The 17,547-nt window shown below is 38.1% G+C and overlaps 1 protein-coding gene across 1 annotated transcript in view; it reads right to left on the bottom strand.

Annotated features, from left to right (window-relative positions):
• The window catches only part of CFAP47 (cilia and flagella associated protein 47), a gene marked incomplete at both ends in the record, with an annotated part of 442,463 nt that overhangs the window by 391,237 nt on the left and 33,679 nt on the right, over positions 1-17,547 (bottom strand). Inside the window, 5 exons of the mRNA XM_081081612.1 lie at positions 3,436-3,649; positions 4,734-4,923; positions 10,673-10,908; positions 15,024-15,151; positions 16,957-17,117. Coding sequence (XP_080937738.1) covers positions 3,436-3,649; positions 4,734-4,923; positions 10,673-10,908; positions 15,024-15,151; positions 16,957-17,117 — 929 coding nt within the window. The remainder of the gene's footprint in view (positions 1-3,435; positions 3,650-4,733; positions 4,924-10,672; positions 10,909-15,023; positions 15,152-16,956; positions 17,118-17,547) is intronic.

Below are 17,547 nucleotides of genomic sequence, written 5' to 3'. Positions count from 1 at the left end.
GTTGACCAGCCGGCCCCGCCCCCTACTGGGGTAAAGGGGGCAAATGGGGGTGGGGCCAGCTGGGGGGAGGGGCTTCAGGAGGTTGGCCGACTAACCCCATCCCTTATTGGGGCGGGGGAAATCAGAGGCAGGGCCACCCCAAGGAAGGGGTTGCAGGGGGGTTGGCCAGCTGCCCCACCCTTGATGGGATGGGAGAGGCCAGTTGAAAGCAAGGCTGGCCTGGAGGAGGGGCCACGGGAGGTTGGCTGGCCAGCCCCACCCCAGTTCGGGCTGGTTTGCTGGCTGCAGTGGGCATCATAACAACCAGTCATTCCGGTCATTATAGCATTCTGGCTGCTGGCTTTTTATATAAATAGATTGTTGTTAATCTCTTACTGTGGTTTTATCATAGGTATGCATGTATAGGACAAACTCTAGCATATATAGAGCTTGGTACTATCCATGGTTTCAGGCATATGGGGGAACTACTATAGTCATACAGTCAAATGAAATTTAATCTAATATTTCTCCTTATTTTCAACAATTCCTCAATACTTACAGTCAGACTGCTTTAACTCTGAGTTAAAGTCATTAAGAGAGTGAAGCAATAAGAGAGAAACAAATGCTTTGTTATTCAAGATAGTTGATATTAAAATTTCCCTTTCAACTCTGTGAAACTTCACCACCTTTAGAACCTAGAAATAATTCCTATTTGTGAAGTTCCTGTCTGTAACAAGAAGGATGGACTTTGAAAAGAGTACAGTAGCCCGTAGTTATTAACTGGGGATACACTATTATAGGAAACTAGAGGCCTAGTGCAAGAAATTCGTGCACAGGTAGGGTCCCTAGGCCTGGCCGGTGATCAGGGCTGATCTGTGGGGGGACCGGCAGGGTAATCAGGACCCTGCTTGCACCCGCCTTCACCTGGTGCTGCCCACTCACCAGCCCCGCCCCCCACCACTGCCACCAGTCACCTCCCTCTGTGGGGCAACTTGTGGGGAGATCGAGGGAGGGTGGCCCTGCTCGCACCTGCCTTGGCTGTCCTGGCACCACCCATTCGCTGGCCCCATCCCCCACCACTGCCACCAGTTGGGGCCTGGGGGCTGGGAGCAGCTCCTGCGTTGAGTGTCTGCCCCCTGGTGGTCATTGCACGTCAGCGACTGGTGGTTCCACAGGTCGTTCTGCCATTCTGTCCATTTGCATATTAGGATTTTATATATATAGATGCCTGAAGTGACAAAGAGCTGGCTATTAATATATCTAAGTGATTATCAGCTCCTGAAAAGCTTAACTTCAACATATACCTCTGCAGCTTTGAGTAGGTGATTTTTTTTTATGTGTAAATTACAGGGGACAACAATTACAATGTAAATAAAACATTTTAACTGATTTATTTATTAAAAAATATTTACTGAGTGCTCACTATATGCCTGACACTATTCTAAGCACAGGACATACTGCAGTAAACAAAAACTAGACAAAAATTTCTATCTTATTTTCTTCTAAAAATTTGAAAAAGTAAAAGTGCATTAAAAATAAAACAGGAATAATAATTAACGATTTAATATACTAAAAATTTTCATTACTTAGTTACTAATTGCTAGCCAGAAAATAACTGGACAAAATTTTGTATTTCTATTAGTATGGAAAACAGTGAATTGAAAAAAATAATTATGGTCATGGAATAAATAGGAAATACTTAGCCTTCTTCAAAAAAAATTGTGGTATTTTTAGACCATCTGCTTAATAATAATTTAGACAGAAATGAAATGTTAACATTAATACATTATATCTCTATAAAGATATATGTAAGCATAGGAAAGAATTTAAAAGAACACGCTAAAAAACTTTCCTGCAGCTACCACTACAGGGTGGGATGGAGTATAATGAATCACAGGGAGGGATAGGTTTTCCTTTTTTATTATATATATTTACTTAAAATGTAATCTGAGTGATTTTTATGCTTCTCTATTTTATGGTACTTGTCAAATAAAAAAGAGAAAGGCTGATATGGCTGGAAGTGTAAAATAAATTAGTAAAACAGACTATATAAAAACCCAGAATTTTCCAACTGTGAAGACTAAAACAATTATGGCTTACAAATCAAATGGTATTGCTGTAAAATTAAGGGAGCTTAATCCCTCACCAAAGGTAGAGACAAGTAGAGAAAGTCAGAGGAGGGATATTATCAAGTTTAGATAGTCTAGTAGTAGCATATAAGCAGGCAGAAAAGAAACCCATTTCAGTGTCAAATGTATAAAAACCATTCTTAATCTAATGGCCCAGATAAAGATGTCAGGATGCCTGAGTTTCTTCTAAGTATTGGTAAGGAAGTAATTTATTTGAGGTTTAGATAAATTTAAATTGAGGTTTAACATCACTTATGATCCTAATTAGGGAAGTTTTAGCTCAATTTGGAAAATGTTATTGGAAACCTGACTTTGAGGGGATGGAACAAAGATGATGATGATAGTGATCATGAGGATGAGGATGATTGATGATGGTGATGATGAAGCTGCCGCTAACAATGAGGACACCTGGTTTTTCACAATTTTAAATGTTTTTTTAATCTTAGATAAATTCAAGCTTTTGGACAAAGTTAATGACTTTGAGGCCTTCATACAGTTCCAAAGGTGATTATTTCTATTACCTATATATATAAAAGGCTAAGTGACCATCCAACCGTCCAACTGGTAGCTATGATGCACAATGACCACCAGGGGGGCAGACTCTCTGACCAGTAGCTATGATGTGCAGTGACCAACAGGGGGCAGACGCTCAATGCAGGACCTGCGGACCTGTGGTGACTTGGCAGCAGCGGTTCTCGGGTGATGCACCCCAGAACCAGAGACAAGGGGACCCTATTCTGGGGTGCGTCACCTGAGAACCACCCTCTTGCAATCCGGGATCCCTCCGGGGATATCAGAGAGCTGGTTTCGGCCTGATCCCTGCAGGCCATGCTGAGGGACCCCACCTGCCAGAAGGACCCCACTCACTCTGCAGACACCCTTCAAGCTGCAGAGCTGCCCCAGGTGTGGCCAGTCAGGAAGAGACCCCAGGAGGTTGGCTCCAGAGTGTGTCTGGCCTGTCTCACCCAGTCCCGCCCTCCCAGCCACCTTCTAATTAATTTCCTTTCAATGTGCACGAATCTGTGCACTGGAGCACTAGTTATTCTATAATTGTCAACAGCATATGTTAAGAATAATCTGGCAAACCTTTCACTTCCTGGCAAGTACAGAGTAGAGGTGATAAAAGGTTAGATAAAGCAAATACAGTATCATTCAACAACCATCTCTAATGGAAAAAAAAAGATAAATTTTATTACTATCATCATCAATACCATCATTATTATGATTACCATTATTAATTTATTACAGCGGTATATGGTAAAACTTCTGCATATCCTGTTGGTCACTGACTCTTTCAAAATTTCAGGCTTTTAATATAGCATGTTACCTGAAATGCTTATCCTGGTCTCCAGGCCTGATACTTGCAGTTCGGTCATTGGGAAAGGCTACCAGAGCATCCTGCACTGACTCTTTACTTGGCTTATGATTGTGAATGGTTGTCAAGGCTGATTGAAGCATTGCAACAGGAGCACATTCCTTGTATTTTGTCAAATCTTTGACCACAAACTGGCCCGTAGGATTAGTGGCGATAGGGGATATGCCTTTCATAGAAATGGACATTAAATTTACATATATCTTATTTCAGTTTTCCAAAAGACATCCATGAGTTAGTTAATACACTACTAGACCATTGGTTATAAACTAAAGCTTATCCCTAAATAAATAAACATACAGGCAGTCCTCAGGTTACGTTGGACTCAAAATACGTCGTTTCGTGGTTATGTCACCATCTCCCATTTATTTATTAAAAACAAGTTCCATCATTTCAAGGTATATACACATGTGCCTTATGTTTTCTATTATTTATTTACCACAAGTAAAGGTCAGGAATTGTTATCTTTCTTTTAAATTTTTTTTTTACTGTTTCACTTCATTACTGCTGTGTATGTGCTCCATGTGAGTGGCGTAGGTGCTTATGTAGGTGGGTTCCGACTTACAGCGAAAAGAAAATCACATTTACGTCGCGCCATAGGAACGGATCTCCATCGTAACCCGAGGACCTACTGTACTCAGAAAGTACAAATTATTCATTTAATAAATGGACCTAAACAAAACACTGTAGTAAAATGATGAATGAATGAAAAATAAACATGGTAACTGAAGGATTGTGTGGCCCACGTGAAACAAATTTGTACAGGTTAAAAAGTTAAATATCAGCAATTTCCTATGGTACAATGTATAAAAGATAACTGAGGATTAGATAAAACAACAAGAATATCCATGAAATGGCCAAAACCAATTTATATTATACACTCATACCAAAAGTAGAAGAATAAAATAGAAAAACCATTAAAATATTCAACAAATTTCATAGATCATTAAACCAGTATATTCAAAAGTGTGACACTCAAAATGGCAATATCAGCATCTACTGGGAATATGCTAGAAATGCCAATCTTTGGGCTCCAACGATGACCTACTTAATAATCAATGCTGGGATATAGGCCAGCAGTATCTACTTTACCAGACCTTCTGGTGATTTTGAGGCATTCAAAGGTAAGAATCACTAGATCAGACCACATTTGACATATAGACCTGAACAATTAGCATATTAAGATAATCCTGTATTAACCTATTACAAAAAAAAAAAAAAAAAAAAAAAGGTAAGGATCCATGATAGCTTACCAGGATTAATTTGAAACACAACTTTCTTGTTGGAAATTTTGCAGACACCCTTGAAAACTAAATGTATATGATAAAAAGGTCTCAGCAATAAAGATTGAAAATTTTTATCTGCCACTGGGCCAATAAAGTCTATGTACTGCTTCACTGTAAAGGCTCCAACTTGATGTGGCATGAATGAACATGTCACTTCCTAAAAAAAAAAGAAAACCAGTTGTTATAGGCTAAATGTTTGTGAACCCCCAAAACTCATGTTTAATCCTAATGCCCAATGTGATAGAATTAGAAGATGACATGATTAGGTCATGAGAACAGAGCCCTCCTGAGTGGAATTAGTGTTCTTATAAAAAAGAGGCCCCATAGAGTTCCCTAGTCCCTTCTACCATGTGAGAATACATGGGCTACAACCAGGAAAAGGGCCCTCACCTGACCGTATTGGCTGATCTAGGACTTTCAGCCTCCAGAACTGTGAGAAATAAACTACACAGTCTAAGATATTTTGTTATAGCAGCCCAAATGGATTAAGAAAATAATACTGTACTATTAGAAAAAAAAATCCAAAAAAACAGTTTATAAAATTTTGAGAGCTAGTTCATCATGGAGATATTTGAGTTATTTAGAAATATATGCAGTATTGAGAAATCTTTGTAATACATATTATTAGAAAATTATTTAAGAAAAAATTAAGAACAATGGTACTTAAGCATTTCTAGAATGGCAGATTAAGGACCTCCAGAATTCTACTCCTCTACAAACAGAAAAAAGACCACTGGAATAAATGTCAAAATCAAGTTCTCAGTTATTTGAAAATTACCTAAAAGCTTGCAAAAAACCAATGAGTATTTATTTAAGAATGAAATGGCTGAATATCTGAAAAAATAAAAGGTTTTGTGGCATTTTTACTTCCTGTAATCCCATTCCCCTAATCCCAGTTCTGTGCTCTCCTCTGAAAACAACAGCCTTCCAACTGTGGCAGCTGTAAAAAAAAAACCACCAGCCTAGCAGCCACTGAGGGGAAAAAATAGTTCTGGAGTTCTCAAAAAACCCATGCCCAGAGAACTGCCCCTATCTGTCCTATCTGGAAGCTGGCTGAAAAGTCTATTATGAGGGCACGCCTTTAACTGACCTGACTCAGCACTCACTCTGTGTGAACAACTCTCTCCCCAAAGTTTTGGTCCCCTCCAAAAACATGAGCAGTAACTGCTGAACATCACAGCAACCTGAGTAGCATTACCATTTAAAGCTAATAAGAGGCTAAACAAACACAAGAAAGGGACAGACAGACAGAAGGAAAAAAGGAAGGAAAAAAGGAAGGAAGGAAGGAAGGAAGGAAGGAAGGAAGGAAGGAAGGAAGGAAGGGAGGGAGGGAGGGAGGGAGGGAGGGAGGGAGGGAGGGAGGGAGGGAGGGAAGAAAGAAAAAAGGGGAAGGGAGGGGAGGGGAGGAGGGGAGGGGAACGCAAAATGAATTATTCCCAAGGTATCTGAAAAACTGACATATTCCTGGGAAGCTAGATTGCCACACACATGTAGACAGTGTATCTGCCCAGGAAATTTTGAGAAAGCTCTAATTTCTAACCTCTAGCTGACTTTGAGAACCTTTACAAAGAAGAATTGACAAAACATTGAAAAAATTCACCACCCAACACACACAAAGGCTCTTGGCAAAGACTATGAGACTTATTGATACAAAGAATTTAAGAGACTCTCTCTCTCCAGTCATTAGCTAACTTCCAAATTAACTATGCTGATACCTGATTGGTTGTACACAACAAAGAAAACAACCTTAATAGAATTAGCCAAGAAAGACACTAGAAAATAATAACAACAAATAGCAAGGAAAATAAGTCATGGGGGCTGTCTGATTTCCAGAATTGTCAAATTATATCATTTAAAATGCTTAGTTTTCAACAAAAAATTATAGGACACCCAGAGAAATAGGAAAATATGGCCAATACATAGGAAAAGTGCAATAAATAAAAACTGTTGGACTTAGTGACAAACATAGTAAGTTGACTATTATAAATATGTTCAAAGGACTAAAGAAAAACATGCACAAAAAATTAAAAGAAGACACCAAAAGCAAATACAACAAACGTAAAAATAAAATGGTAGGACTACATCAAATTAAAAAGCTTCTACACAGCAAAGGAAACCATCAACAAAAAGAAAAAGCAACCTACTGATGGGAGAAAATAATTATAAATCATATGTCTGATAAGAGACCAATATCCAAAATAAATAAAGAACTCACACAACTCAATAGTAAGAAAAACAAAACAATGTCATTTAAAAAATGGGCAGAAGATCTGAATAGACATTTTTCCAAAGAAGACAACAGGTACATAAAAAGGTGCTCAAAGATACTAATCATCAGGGAAATGTAAGTCAAAGACACAATGAGATATCACCTTACACCTATTAGAATGTTTACTATCAAAAAAGAAATAACTAGTGTTGGCAAGGATGTAGAGAAAAGGGAACCCTTGTACACTGTGACTGAGAATGAAAATTGGCATAGCTATTATGTAAAACAGTTTGAAAGGTTCTCAAAAAAATTAAAAATATAACTACCATATGGTCCAGGAATTCCAATTCTGAGTATTTATCTAAAGAAAATAAAAACATGCCTGGCCAGTGTTGCTAATTGGTTGTCTCTAATCATTGATGTTTCTATCTCTCTCTTCCTCTCCCTTCCTCGGTGAAATCAATAAAAACATTTAAAAAAAAAGAAAAGAACATGAATTCAAGAAAACATATCTACCCCCATGTTCACCAAAGCATGATTTGTAATTGCCAAAACATAAAAACAACCTAAGTGTTCACCAACATGGATTAAAAAAAAGAGGAATATTATTCACCCATAAAAGAATGGAATGTTATTCAGCCATAAAAAGAAGAAATTCTGGCCATTTGTGACAACATGAGTGGACTTTGTGAGCATTATTCTAAATGAAATAAGTCAAAGAAAGATAAATAGCCTATGATCTCACTTATACATAAAATATTAAATTTAAATTAAGTATTTTTAAACTGGTTAATTTTAATTAATTAAATATTAAGAATACAATTTCATTTACATAGAATCAGGAAGAATAGAATACTTAGAAATAATTACTTAGAAGAATTGCAAGACTTGTACACTGAAAACTAAAAAAAAAGAAAAAAAATTAAAAGAAATTTTAAGACAACTAAATGGAAAGATATCCAATTTTCATGAATTGTAAGATTTAATATCATTAAAACGGCTATACTCCCAAATAGATTTATAGATTCAATACAAATTCCTATCAAAAATCTCAGCTGCTATTTTGTTGCTGTTGTTTTTGTTTTAAGGGTTGTTCTCTATTTGTTTTTACAGAAATTGTAAACTTATTCTAAAATTCATATAGCTGTCAAAGGGTCCCAAATTGGTTAAAAATATTTCTTAAAAAGAGCAAACTGCAATGACTCAAGTTTTTCAATTTTAAAAATCACTAGAATATTAACCGGTATGTACCTTGTAGTGTTGCAGAAAACCAAAGAAAACCAAGCGACACTTTAAAGAAATGGAGGGACACTGTTTAATTACACCAGTGGACTCAGGGAATAGCTTCCAAATCTGAGTACTGAAACATGCAAGGAGCCTCTTTTTATATCTCCCTATGGTCTTGTCCCGCAAATATGGATTATTTTCTGGGGCAGCGCACTATTCACAGTTTTATGGCCTCTGTAACAGGTTCTGCAAGACCAGTTTCTGGGAAGAAGTAATGACTTAATTATAGGTTAGCTTGCTGGCATGGATTCCAATTGCTAGCCCCCAAAATATCAGGATTACATTTGAATTAGTCCTTTTTAGCCTTCTCAGTAGTACTGGCATAAGGATAAACATAAAGAAGTAAAATATAATTTGGAGGTCAGAAATAAACTCTTACATTCACAGTCAATTTATTTTTTGATAAGTGTGCCAAGATTCTAGAATAACTGGACATCAATATGTAAAGGAATGAATCTGGATCTCTAAATAAAACCATGTAAACTCAAAATGGCTAATACATTTAATGAACTCAAATTTTTAAGACAAAAACATAGGAACAAATATTAATGACCTTAGATATTCTATGACTACCTAGATATGATACTAAAAGCACAACAGATAAAAGAAAAATTAGAAAAACTGAACTTGATTAAAAAAGCAGCCACAGACAGAAGAGCAGGTATATACCAGTAATAGTTTACCTAAAAGAACAGGCAATGGGCCAGATTCGGCCTGTGGACCATAAGTCAACCAACTCCTGGTTTAGAGACTCTGGGAAAGAGTTACCTGAGTGCAGACAGTAGTGAGAAAGACAAAAGCAGCCCCTGACATCCACAAGCTGGCCTGGTATTCACACATATATATGCCTTGGTATTCAACTTTTCTGCTCTGCACCAGCAATACCAGGCTAGGGCCAGTTAAGTTTCAAAGTTGAAAATTCTACTGAACCTTGAAGGTCTGGTTCTTATAGGAAGACCTTTCTACCTGGCTGGGAGAAAACACACTGCCCTCTGAGTTTCTTTATCAACACCTTCTTACGGCTCTCTTTTGAACACACTATTTGGCATTCTTCCTAAACCCTACTTGTCGGTGTATGTCTTATACTTCCTTAGTGCATTCAAAAAATGCTTACCTGCTGGAATGATGGAGGGAAGGAGGCAGCGCTGCTGCTCAAGCCTCCTGGCTGCCCTTGGAGGAGACACCAGAGAAATGCAGACTGTGTTTGTCCCAGGTTCCTACCACCACCACGAGGTATCTGCCTTCTGTTCACCATGAGTCCCGCTCGTTCCTGACTGGAGCTGGAGTCTACAGTCTGCGCAGCCGCAGATGTGACGTTCTGAACCACGTAGCGTAGCCTACGTCCCGGATGCCCCCACTATGCCCCTGCTAGGCAGGCGTTGCCCACATGGGACCACAAGCCTTACTGAACAAGTAGATAATGGGGTGCAACAGGCCCCTGTGGGCCTGTAGGTGAGGATCCAGAACTACAAGCATCTGAGCCTATGCCTGGACCTGTCATCTTCCCTGCACTCAGACAGCTCCTACCCACCCGATGCTGGCCTATCTGATGATCCTGGGCATCCGGTTGACAGCCTGCCCTTGGATCTGCCACCCCCTCACTGCGCCCCAGGCACACAATGCCCGTGACTAGTGGCTGCAGGATGCCTTCCATATCTGCCTCTGAAGAGCCAGGGGTAGAGGTTAGGGTACGGGGAGGGATATGCAAAAGGCTCAGAAACTCACCCCTTTAGCAAATACTCAGACTATGGTGCTGTTTTGCCCCATATCCCCTCACTTCATGGGAGGACACAGCCAGGGCGCCTCAGAGGCAAAACAGCCACAATCTCTCTCTTTTGTCTTGGGTTAGCTGGCACTGGGGCAGGCAATTGGGCTACAGCTTCTGCCCAGGCATTGGACCTCCACTTCTGCCAGGTGTATACCCCAGCTTGGCCAGCCTTCAGTCTGACAGTGTGACCCAAAGAATCTTGACTCCTCCTAGCATCTCTGGGATTGGGATGAGTACCTGGCTCCCACCTCCTTTTCACCTTTTGTTGCTATTGGCAGCTGCTGGCATGCTGGCATCTCACACTTGTTCCTGGGTTCCACTGTCTAAACAAGGGCTGTGGGGCCTATTCCTGCATCCTGGGAGTGCCAGGATATTTAGGGGCTGGCCTCTAGGGCAGTAGAGAAATAAATACTCTCTCAGAAAAACAATTTTTTAGAAGCTGTTAACTATTTCTTGCACTTCTTTACATTTCCTATAGTGTCAGATGCGTTTCTGGGCAGATGAGAAGCACTTAAATAATTATGGATAGTGTGTGTCAATACAAAAGTATTCATTACTATACCACAGAAGAGATACACTTTATAAACATTGGTGCAAAAAAATTTTTTTTGAATATGTGAAAGCATAGAAGAATTATCTTACCTGAATACATCCTGCACCAACAGTGTCCCTTTCAGGTTTAACTCTAAAATTTGCAGTTTTTCTAAAGTGGTACATCACAGGAAGTATTTTGGATCGATTTTTCATAATAAATGAAATCGTTGAATATTCACCAATGGAACAAGTTGGGAAAGTAAGAAAGCTTCCTGAATTAAATTGCATTATAACAGGAAGTCCTGAACCTGTTAGTGCTAATTCCAGTTTCTGAAATTGATCATCTGTAAAAACAATAGTTGCTTTTTAACATAAACGTGTTTTGGGAATCCAAAATATACAGTATTTGCTCAGTCCAAAAAAGTGTTATCTGAAAGATCTGATGCTCATTCAATTTTTCCTTCAACAAAAACAGTGAGTGCCTTCTCTGCACCAAGTACTTCTTAGGAGGAAAAAAGAAGGCCTTTCTTTTTCTTTGTGTGGCCTTCCACAATTTATGAGAAGCACCTGGTAATTAAACCCCAAGATTGTCAGCTCCTCTGATTCAAACAACCCCTCTGTTCAACTGCAAGACAAAGATAAGCTTCTTTCAAGGCTACATTCTTGCATACCCCTCCTCCTCCCTGGAAAATGGGGGCTAGAAAGTTTCTAGTTAGTAAAAGGGCTCTACTCCCTCATATTGAAACCCAAGCTGCCCCCCTTTTTGAATTCTTTGTAACTTTTGCTCTAAGAATGTTTTACAGACTCTGGGAAAATACTGATAAGACACCTCCCCAGGACACCTGCCCCGCCCCCCTCCTGAAGAACTAACAAAGACAACCCCCCTGATGTCAGCTCAATTTCAGCCCAAAAATCCTCCTCCCTTCCTTGTCACCTAGCAACAGCAGCCATTAAAGAAGCAGGCCATTGTTTATTTCCTCACTTTTGTATTGATTAGCAATGCAGTGGCCCTTTCCTTTCAGGGAAAATAAAGTGATATCTCTCTCTCTCTCTCTCTCTCTCTCTCTCCCCCCCACCCCCCCCCCCTTCTCTCAGTTGTGAATTCTTTTACAGCCCCACAGGCCCAAAAAACCCTAACATTACTCTTCTAGGCCTTGGGGATAACAGCAGTGAATAAAATAGACAATGTTCAAGCTCTCAGGGACTTTGCATTCTAGTGAGGTGACACTGACAATAAAATAAGTAAATATAAACCATTTCAGAGGCGATTAAGCATTATGTAGAAAGGTAACTTAGGGTGAAGGGGATCAGAATTTGTCACCCCCAACTATGCCTTTTTGGCATAAGGGAAATTTTAGAAACAGCAGACACAGGAAAAACTCTGAAAACCTAGAAGTTACCCTTTTGTAAGAGACTTTACATTTATCAGGGAAATATCCATTTGTAAGGGTGTCTTCCTCTCTGCACCAGCAAGGAACTCTTATCCGTGGAGAAGGCACAGACCTAAAACTGCAAAATAACCTTATCCTCTTTTACTACTGTCTGCCTGAAAATCTCCAAATAATTGGCTCCTCACCCCCAGTATCTTTTGTCTTTAGCTGGAGGTGGTATTTAAGATGGTGCCCTGGGCTATTTCAAAGAGTTACTCAGTTTTCCTGGGTATCTCCCAACTATGCTGGAAATACACATTATTAAACTTAGGTAGGTTCTTCTCCTGTTATCTATCTTTTATTATAGTGGGTCTCAATCAAGAATTTAGAAGAGTAGAAGAAAAATTCTTTTTCCTCTCCTACAAGGGTAAGACAGAGCACATGATCTTGGGGCTGCTCTTTTATATGGGGGAATCCACAAAGGCATCTCTGATAGGGAGACATTTGAGCAAATGTATAAGGAGACTCTGGAAAAAAATCATGTGAAAACCTCGTAAAAGTGCTTTCCAGATAGAACAGCAAGGACAAAACTCTAAGGTAGGAATTTGCTTGGCATGTTCCAAAAATCCTAAGGGGCCAAATATGTCTGGTGAGCAATGGTCAGATTTAAGATATTTATTTATTTATTTATTTATTTATTTATTTATTTATTTTTTATTTATTTATTTATTTATTTTTTATTTTTATTTATTTATTTATTTATTTATTTATTTATTTATTTAGAGATATTTGTTGTTCCACCCATTTATTCACTCATTGGTTGCTTCTTGTATGTGCCCTGACTAATGATCAAACCCACAACCTTGGGATATCAGGATGATGCTCTAACCAACTGGGCTACCTGGCCAGGGCTAAGATCTATATTTGAGGGGAGTTAACAACATTTGCTGATGGATTGGATGTAGACTATGAAATTAGACATATGATCAATGATGATGCTAAGGATTTTAAAAAATATATATATTTTATTGATTTTTTACAGAGAGGAAGGGAAAGAGATAGAGAGTTAGAAACATCGATGAGAGAGAAACATCGATCAGCTGCCTCCTGCACATCTCCCACTGGGGATGTGCCAGCAACCCAAGTACATGCCCTTGACCAGAATCGAACCTGGGACCTTTCAGTCCGCAGGCCGACGCTCTATCCACTGAGCCAAACCGTTTTTGGCGATGCTAAGGATTTTGAGCTGAGCAACTGAAGTGATGGAATTGCCACTTCTTGAGACAGGAAAGAATGCAGGGGGCGGGCGGGGGGGGGGGGAACTGGTTATGCAGAAGCCAGGAGTTAAGTCTGGGCTTGTTCAGTCTGAGATGCCTAGTAGATATCCAAGTGAAAATGTCTACTAGGTCACTTAATGTATTTATAAGTTTAGAGTAAAGATGAAGGAGGAAGTATTGAAGATCTGAGGTGAAAAGAGGTGTGTGATATCAATCTCAATTGTGAGAATGTAAATGGAGGAATGCAGCAGAAATGGCAAACAGCTTAAAGGACCTACTTGGGGTTAGTGATTGTAGATTAAAAAGTGAAACATCACAAAACAGTCCTTGCTGTTCTATCTGGTTTTGTTTTTCTCCATCACAAGTAGCTTCCCAGGTGCACACACAAAGCAGGCTGAGATTAAAGATTTTCCACTCAGTCAATATGGGAGATGGGCCAAGATATTTAAGTGTACATGGGAAAAGGTGACTAAAATAATGGACAATGGAATATAAGCTGGGTAATAACAGAAATGTGAACTTTTGGAGATACTAAAAAGAAGGTAGGAACTATGAATTGGATGTTCTAATTGGGTGAAAGAGCAGTTTTGCAGAGAAAGAATCCCAAAAGAGCATTTGTATTTCTGCACTGATGCTCTTACTAGCCAATCCTAGACTTTAAATTACCTTTAAGGCAAACCTAGCATCTCCATCTCTAGCCATTCCAAACTAGATAAATTTGTAATCCTGGAACAAATACTATAACAATGATCAGCAGGCAGAGCTCAATATCATAAACCATTATATAAATAATAACAGAGCAATTTGTGCCCTAAGAACACAATTCAACCCTGCTCAACAAAATTTATCACTGTACTGACATTCAAGTCTTTTACACTCTTGACTTGCCATGGTTCATCTTTCTGGATTTGATCCCTCACCTGCCTATATCTTTATTTTCTCTTTGATCTGTCTTATTAAGCTGACCTCCAAGTCTTGTTCCATTTTTGCTCACTGCAGCCCATCCAATATTACCTGAGAATGTAAAAAGTGCAATGCATCTCAACATGTGGCCTGTAAAGCATATGCACTTATCAATATCCTATAACAGGATATTGAACCCTATTTACCAGAGCTCTAGGTGGTGTTCTTTGACTGTTACTATATATAGATTCTGGAGCTGAGGATCTGGTAAAGACGGAATGGGTCATTTGTTCCCATATCAATCTCTAGAAGACAAACTAAGATTATATAGGAAAAGAAGACAAGTTGTTTATTATTTTTTGTTTTCAACTAAACTATAGATCAGCAATTTGCAACCTTTTTCATCTCATGACACAGATAAACTAATGACAAAATTCTGCAGCACACCAAGAAATATAATTTTGCTGATTTGACAAAAAAATAGATATAATTTTGATTCATTCTCACTGGACAACTATTGTTGTGTTGGCTGTTGTCATTTTTTTATTTTACAATCTAAGGGAAAAATGGTCAGTGCCCCTGACTACATAGTCAGGTATTGCATGTTTTAAAAATCTGTGGCACACCAGTTGAAAATTACTGCTCTAGAACATCCTGTTTATCTAATGTTATTTAAAAACAATAATTTTCCCTAAATTATAGTTGGAAGATTACTATGCAAATGATTCTGAGGTTGATTTTTTTCCTTACATGCCTCAGAAGACACTTTAAGATATCTTGATTATTTGCATTTTTGTTCTATTCAATAGTTATATACTTTTATTATATTGCTTCTAAACATATTGATGTCCAAACTTTTAAACAATTTAAACTACTATAAATTTATGATTAGATTCATTTCACACTTACTTTTGATGGTTTTAGAGTTATCATCTCTCAAAAACCCATCCTTACTTCCTACAGAGTCAAATCTCACAAAAACAGCATAGTCTTGCCTGTGTGAAGGGTCATAATCCTTTTTTCCTTCGGTAAGTACCCTGTAAAAAATTAAAATCAGTTATTTTTAAAGCAAAGACAGTGCACTTTGTTACCTCTCACAAGGGAATATCAACTGAATCCTTAAATCTATGCAAAGAGATGAAAGTTCAGGAATAAAAATATGATTGTGAACCAGTTTTCAATATTACTGGGCAGACAGAGACTTGCCAAAAGAAGGCCACAAAATGTAAATATCCCCCCAAAAATGAGTTCATGGCAACATTTGCAAGAGCAATTTACAAACACTGTCAGCTCCAATGCCACTTTCTATATAAAGGTTTTTCTTTCTATGCACACTTCATTGCTGGCTAAGGTCTGTTCATTTCTCTAAAATAGTCCTTCTTGCCCAGCTGTGATTGCTCAGTGGATTAAGCATCATCCCATGGACTAAGAGGTCCCTGGTTCAATTCCCAGTCAGGTTGCAGGCTTGATCCCCAGTATGGGGTACAGGAGGCAGCCAATCAATGATTCTCACTCATCATTGATGTTTCTATCTCTCTCTCTCTTCCGCTCTGAAATCAATAAAAACATATTTTAAAATAGTCCTTCTTAACCCAGGATGTAATTGCAAACCTCTGTTACATAAGTGTTCCTCCCATAGACAAAGAACATATTGCTAGCCACACCCTCATTACAGAACAGGTAACTTAGAGAACAAGATTTGGAGAAAAGGCAAAGAAAGATGTGAGGAAGAAAAGTAAGACCAAAGACATAGATGGGTTACATCACAGGCCTACACACTGGCAATCTTTACTTCTTAACTAGAAGTCAGGTTTTTTAGCAGTGGATACTCAAATACATACACAAAAGGCTGATATTAAATATTACCTAAGAATGCAAATAGAATGTTGAGAACATATGTAACTAAGACTTCAATTCATACACATATCTATAAGTTTATGCTAGACTCTCAATTACCATGCTGCTATGAAAAGAAATTCTTACTTAGAATTTTAAAGATTTTGTATTACTTTTACAGATTCACCAAAGAAATTCCTGTATGAAGGTATGGTAAATAAGGCAAGTATAGACTGTACAAATAGAACATTTACTTGATGGATTCCTCTCCTTAACCCAACTCAGTTTCAGCAAACAATTGGTATCATCAAGGGACACTATAGCCATAAAAAGGACATTACCCATTTCCTGCCTTCTCACAAACAAGGGCAAACATATGTACAATTAAATGGGTTATCACCACACACTATACAACCTCTCAAGTGTAGCTTAAATTGCTACTACATATTTAAAATAGCATTTCCAAATATTTTCAAACTAAATAACCAAACCAAGGACTCAGAATTATGAAAAATATCCATTGGCAAGAGTCCTCAAAGTCTGTATGAATTTCAGCTACCAACTCTGGTTGATTCCAGCAATTGCTATAGGCTTAATATTAATTCATGAAACTCAGTCAGCAAGCATTTTGCCCTGGCAGGAGCACTGCATCCTCTTTGGAGGCATCTAGAACATACTACATGCCACTGGCCATCATCTAACTTCTGCAGTGACAATAAGGCCTTGGTTGCACAGATTTGTTTGGAGCCACAACCCAAAACTTTCACTTCCACCACCTCATTTCCACAAGGTCTGGAGAGATTTTTAATTTAACATGAAGTAGTTAGATCATATTTTTAAATATTGGAGATAATATTAAGCATGTTAGGAATAGTTAGAACCATAACAAGGGAAATCCGATTTTTGCCTCTTGGCAAGTTTTAATGTTAAAGTCAATCTGATGAATGAATGGTTAATGTACTTTCCATTAATAAGCAATATCACAATGGAATTGATTTTTGCTTACTTTGGGCTGAAACAAAGTGTAATTTTAGTCTTTTGATAAGGTGGTAATCTCCCTTCATTAGGAACACAGGAGATAAAGGTGGTAATATCCAAATTCTTTATTTGTCTTATGAAGGTGAGATTATTTATAGCAACATCTGTTCTTTGTTGCATATTTGTACCCTGTAATATAAATCAGAAATAAAAGAGTATTAAGGAAAACATTAACAAAATATTTTTAGAGGTCATAAAATAATTATAGAAATTCCAGCATCTAAAAAGTAGAGAATATGTGTGCCTTTAAAGTAACATACATAAATTTGATGAAGGTACATCATAAAATTTAAATAACAAAAAAACTGATGAGAGAAGAAACCTCACAATTAGTCACTTATTTATAAGAAACACTTGTCTGATTTACTTCAGATATATATCACTATCAGTGTTAGTTTAATTTACTGAATTTTTTCAGGTTACTTTTGAAGATACATGAAATAAAATTTTATTTATCTGCATGTTAAAACATATTTAGAATAATTAAACAATTAAACAGCTTGTTGGGAAGATGGATTTGAGAATTAGTTTTCCCATATTCTCAAGCTAGGCCTTCTTG

This window comes from Myotis nattereri (assembly GCF_964212035.1).
Source record: "Myotis nattereri genome assembly, chromosome: X".
NCBI lineage: Eukaryota > Metazoa > Chordata > Mammalia > Chiroptera > Vespertilionidae > Myotis > Myotis nattereri.
This window is presented reverse-complemented; position numbering and strand designations above follow the sequence as displayed.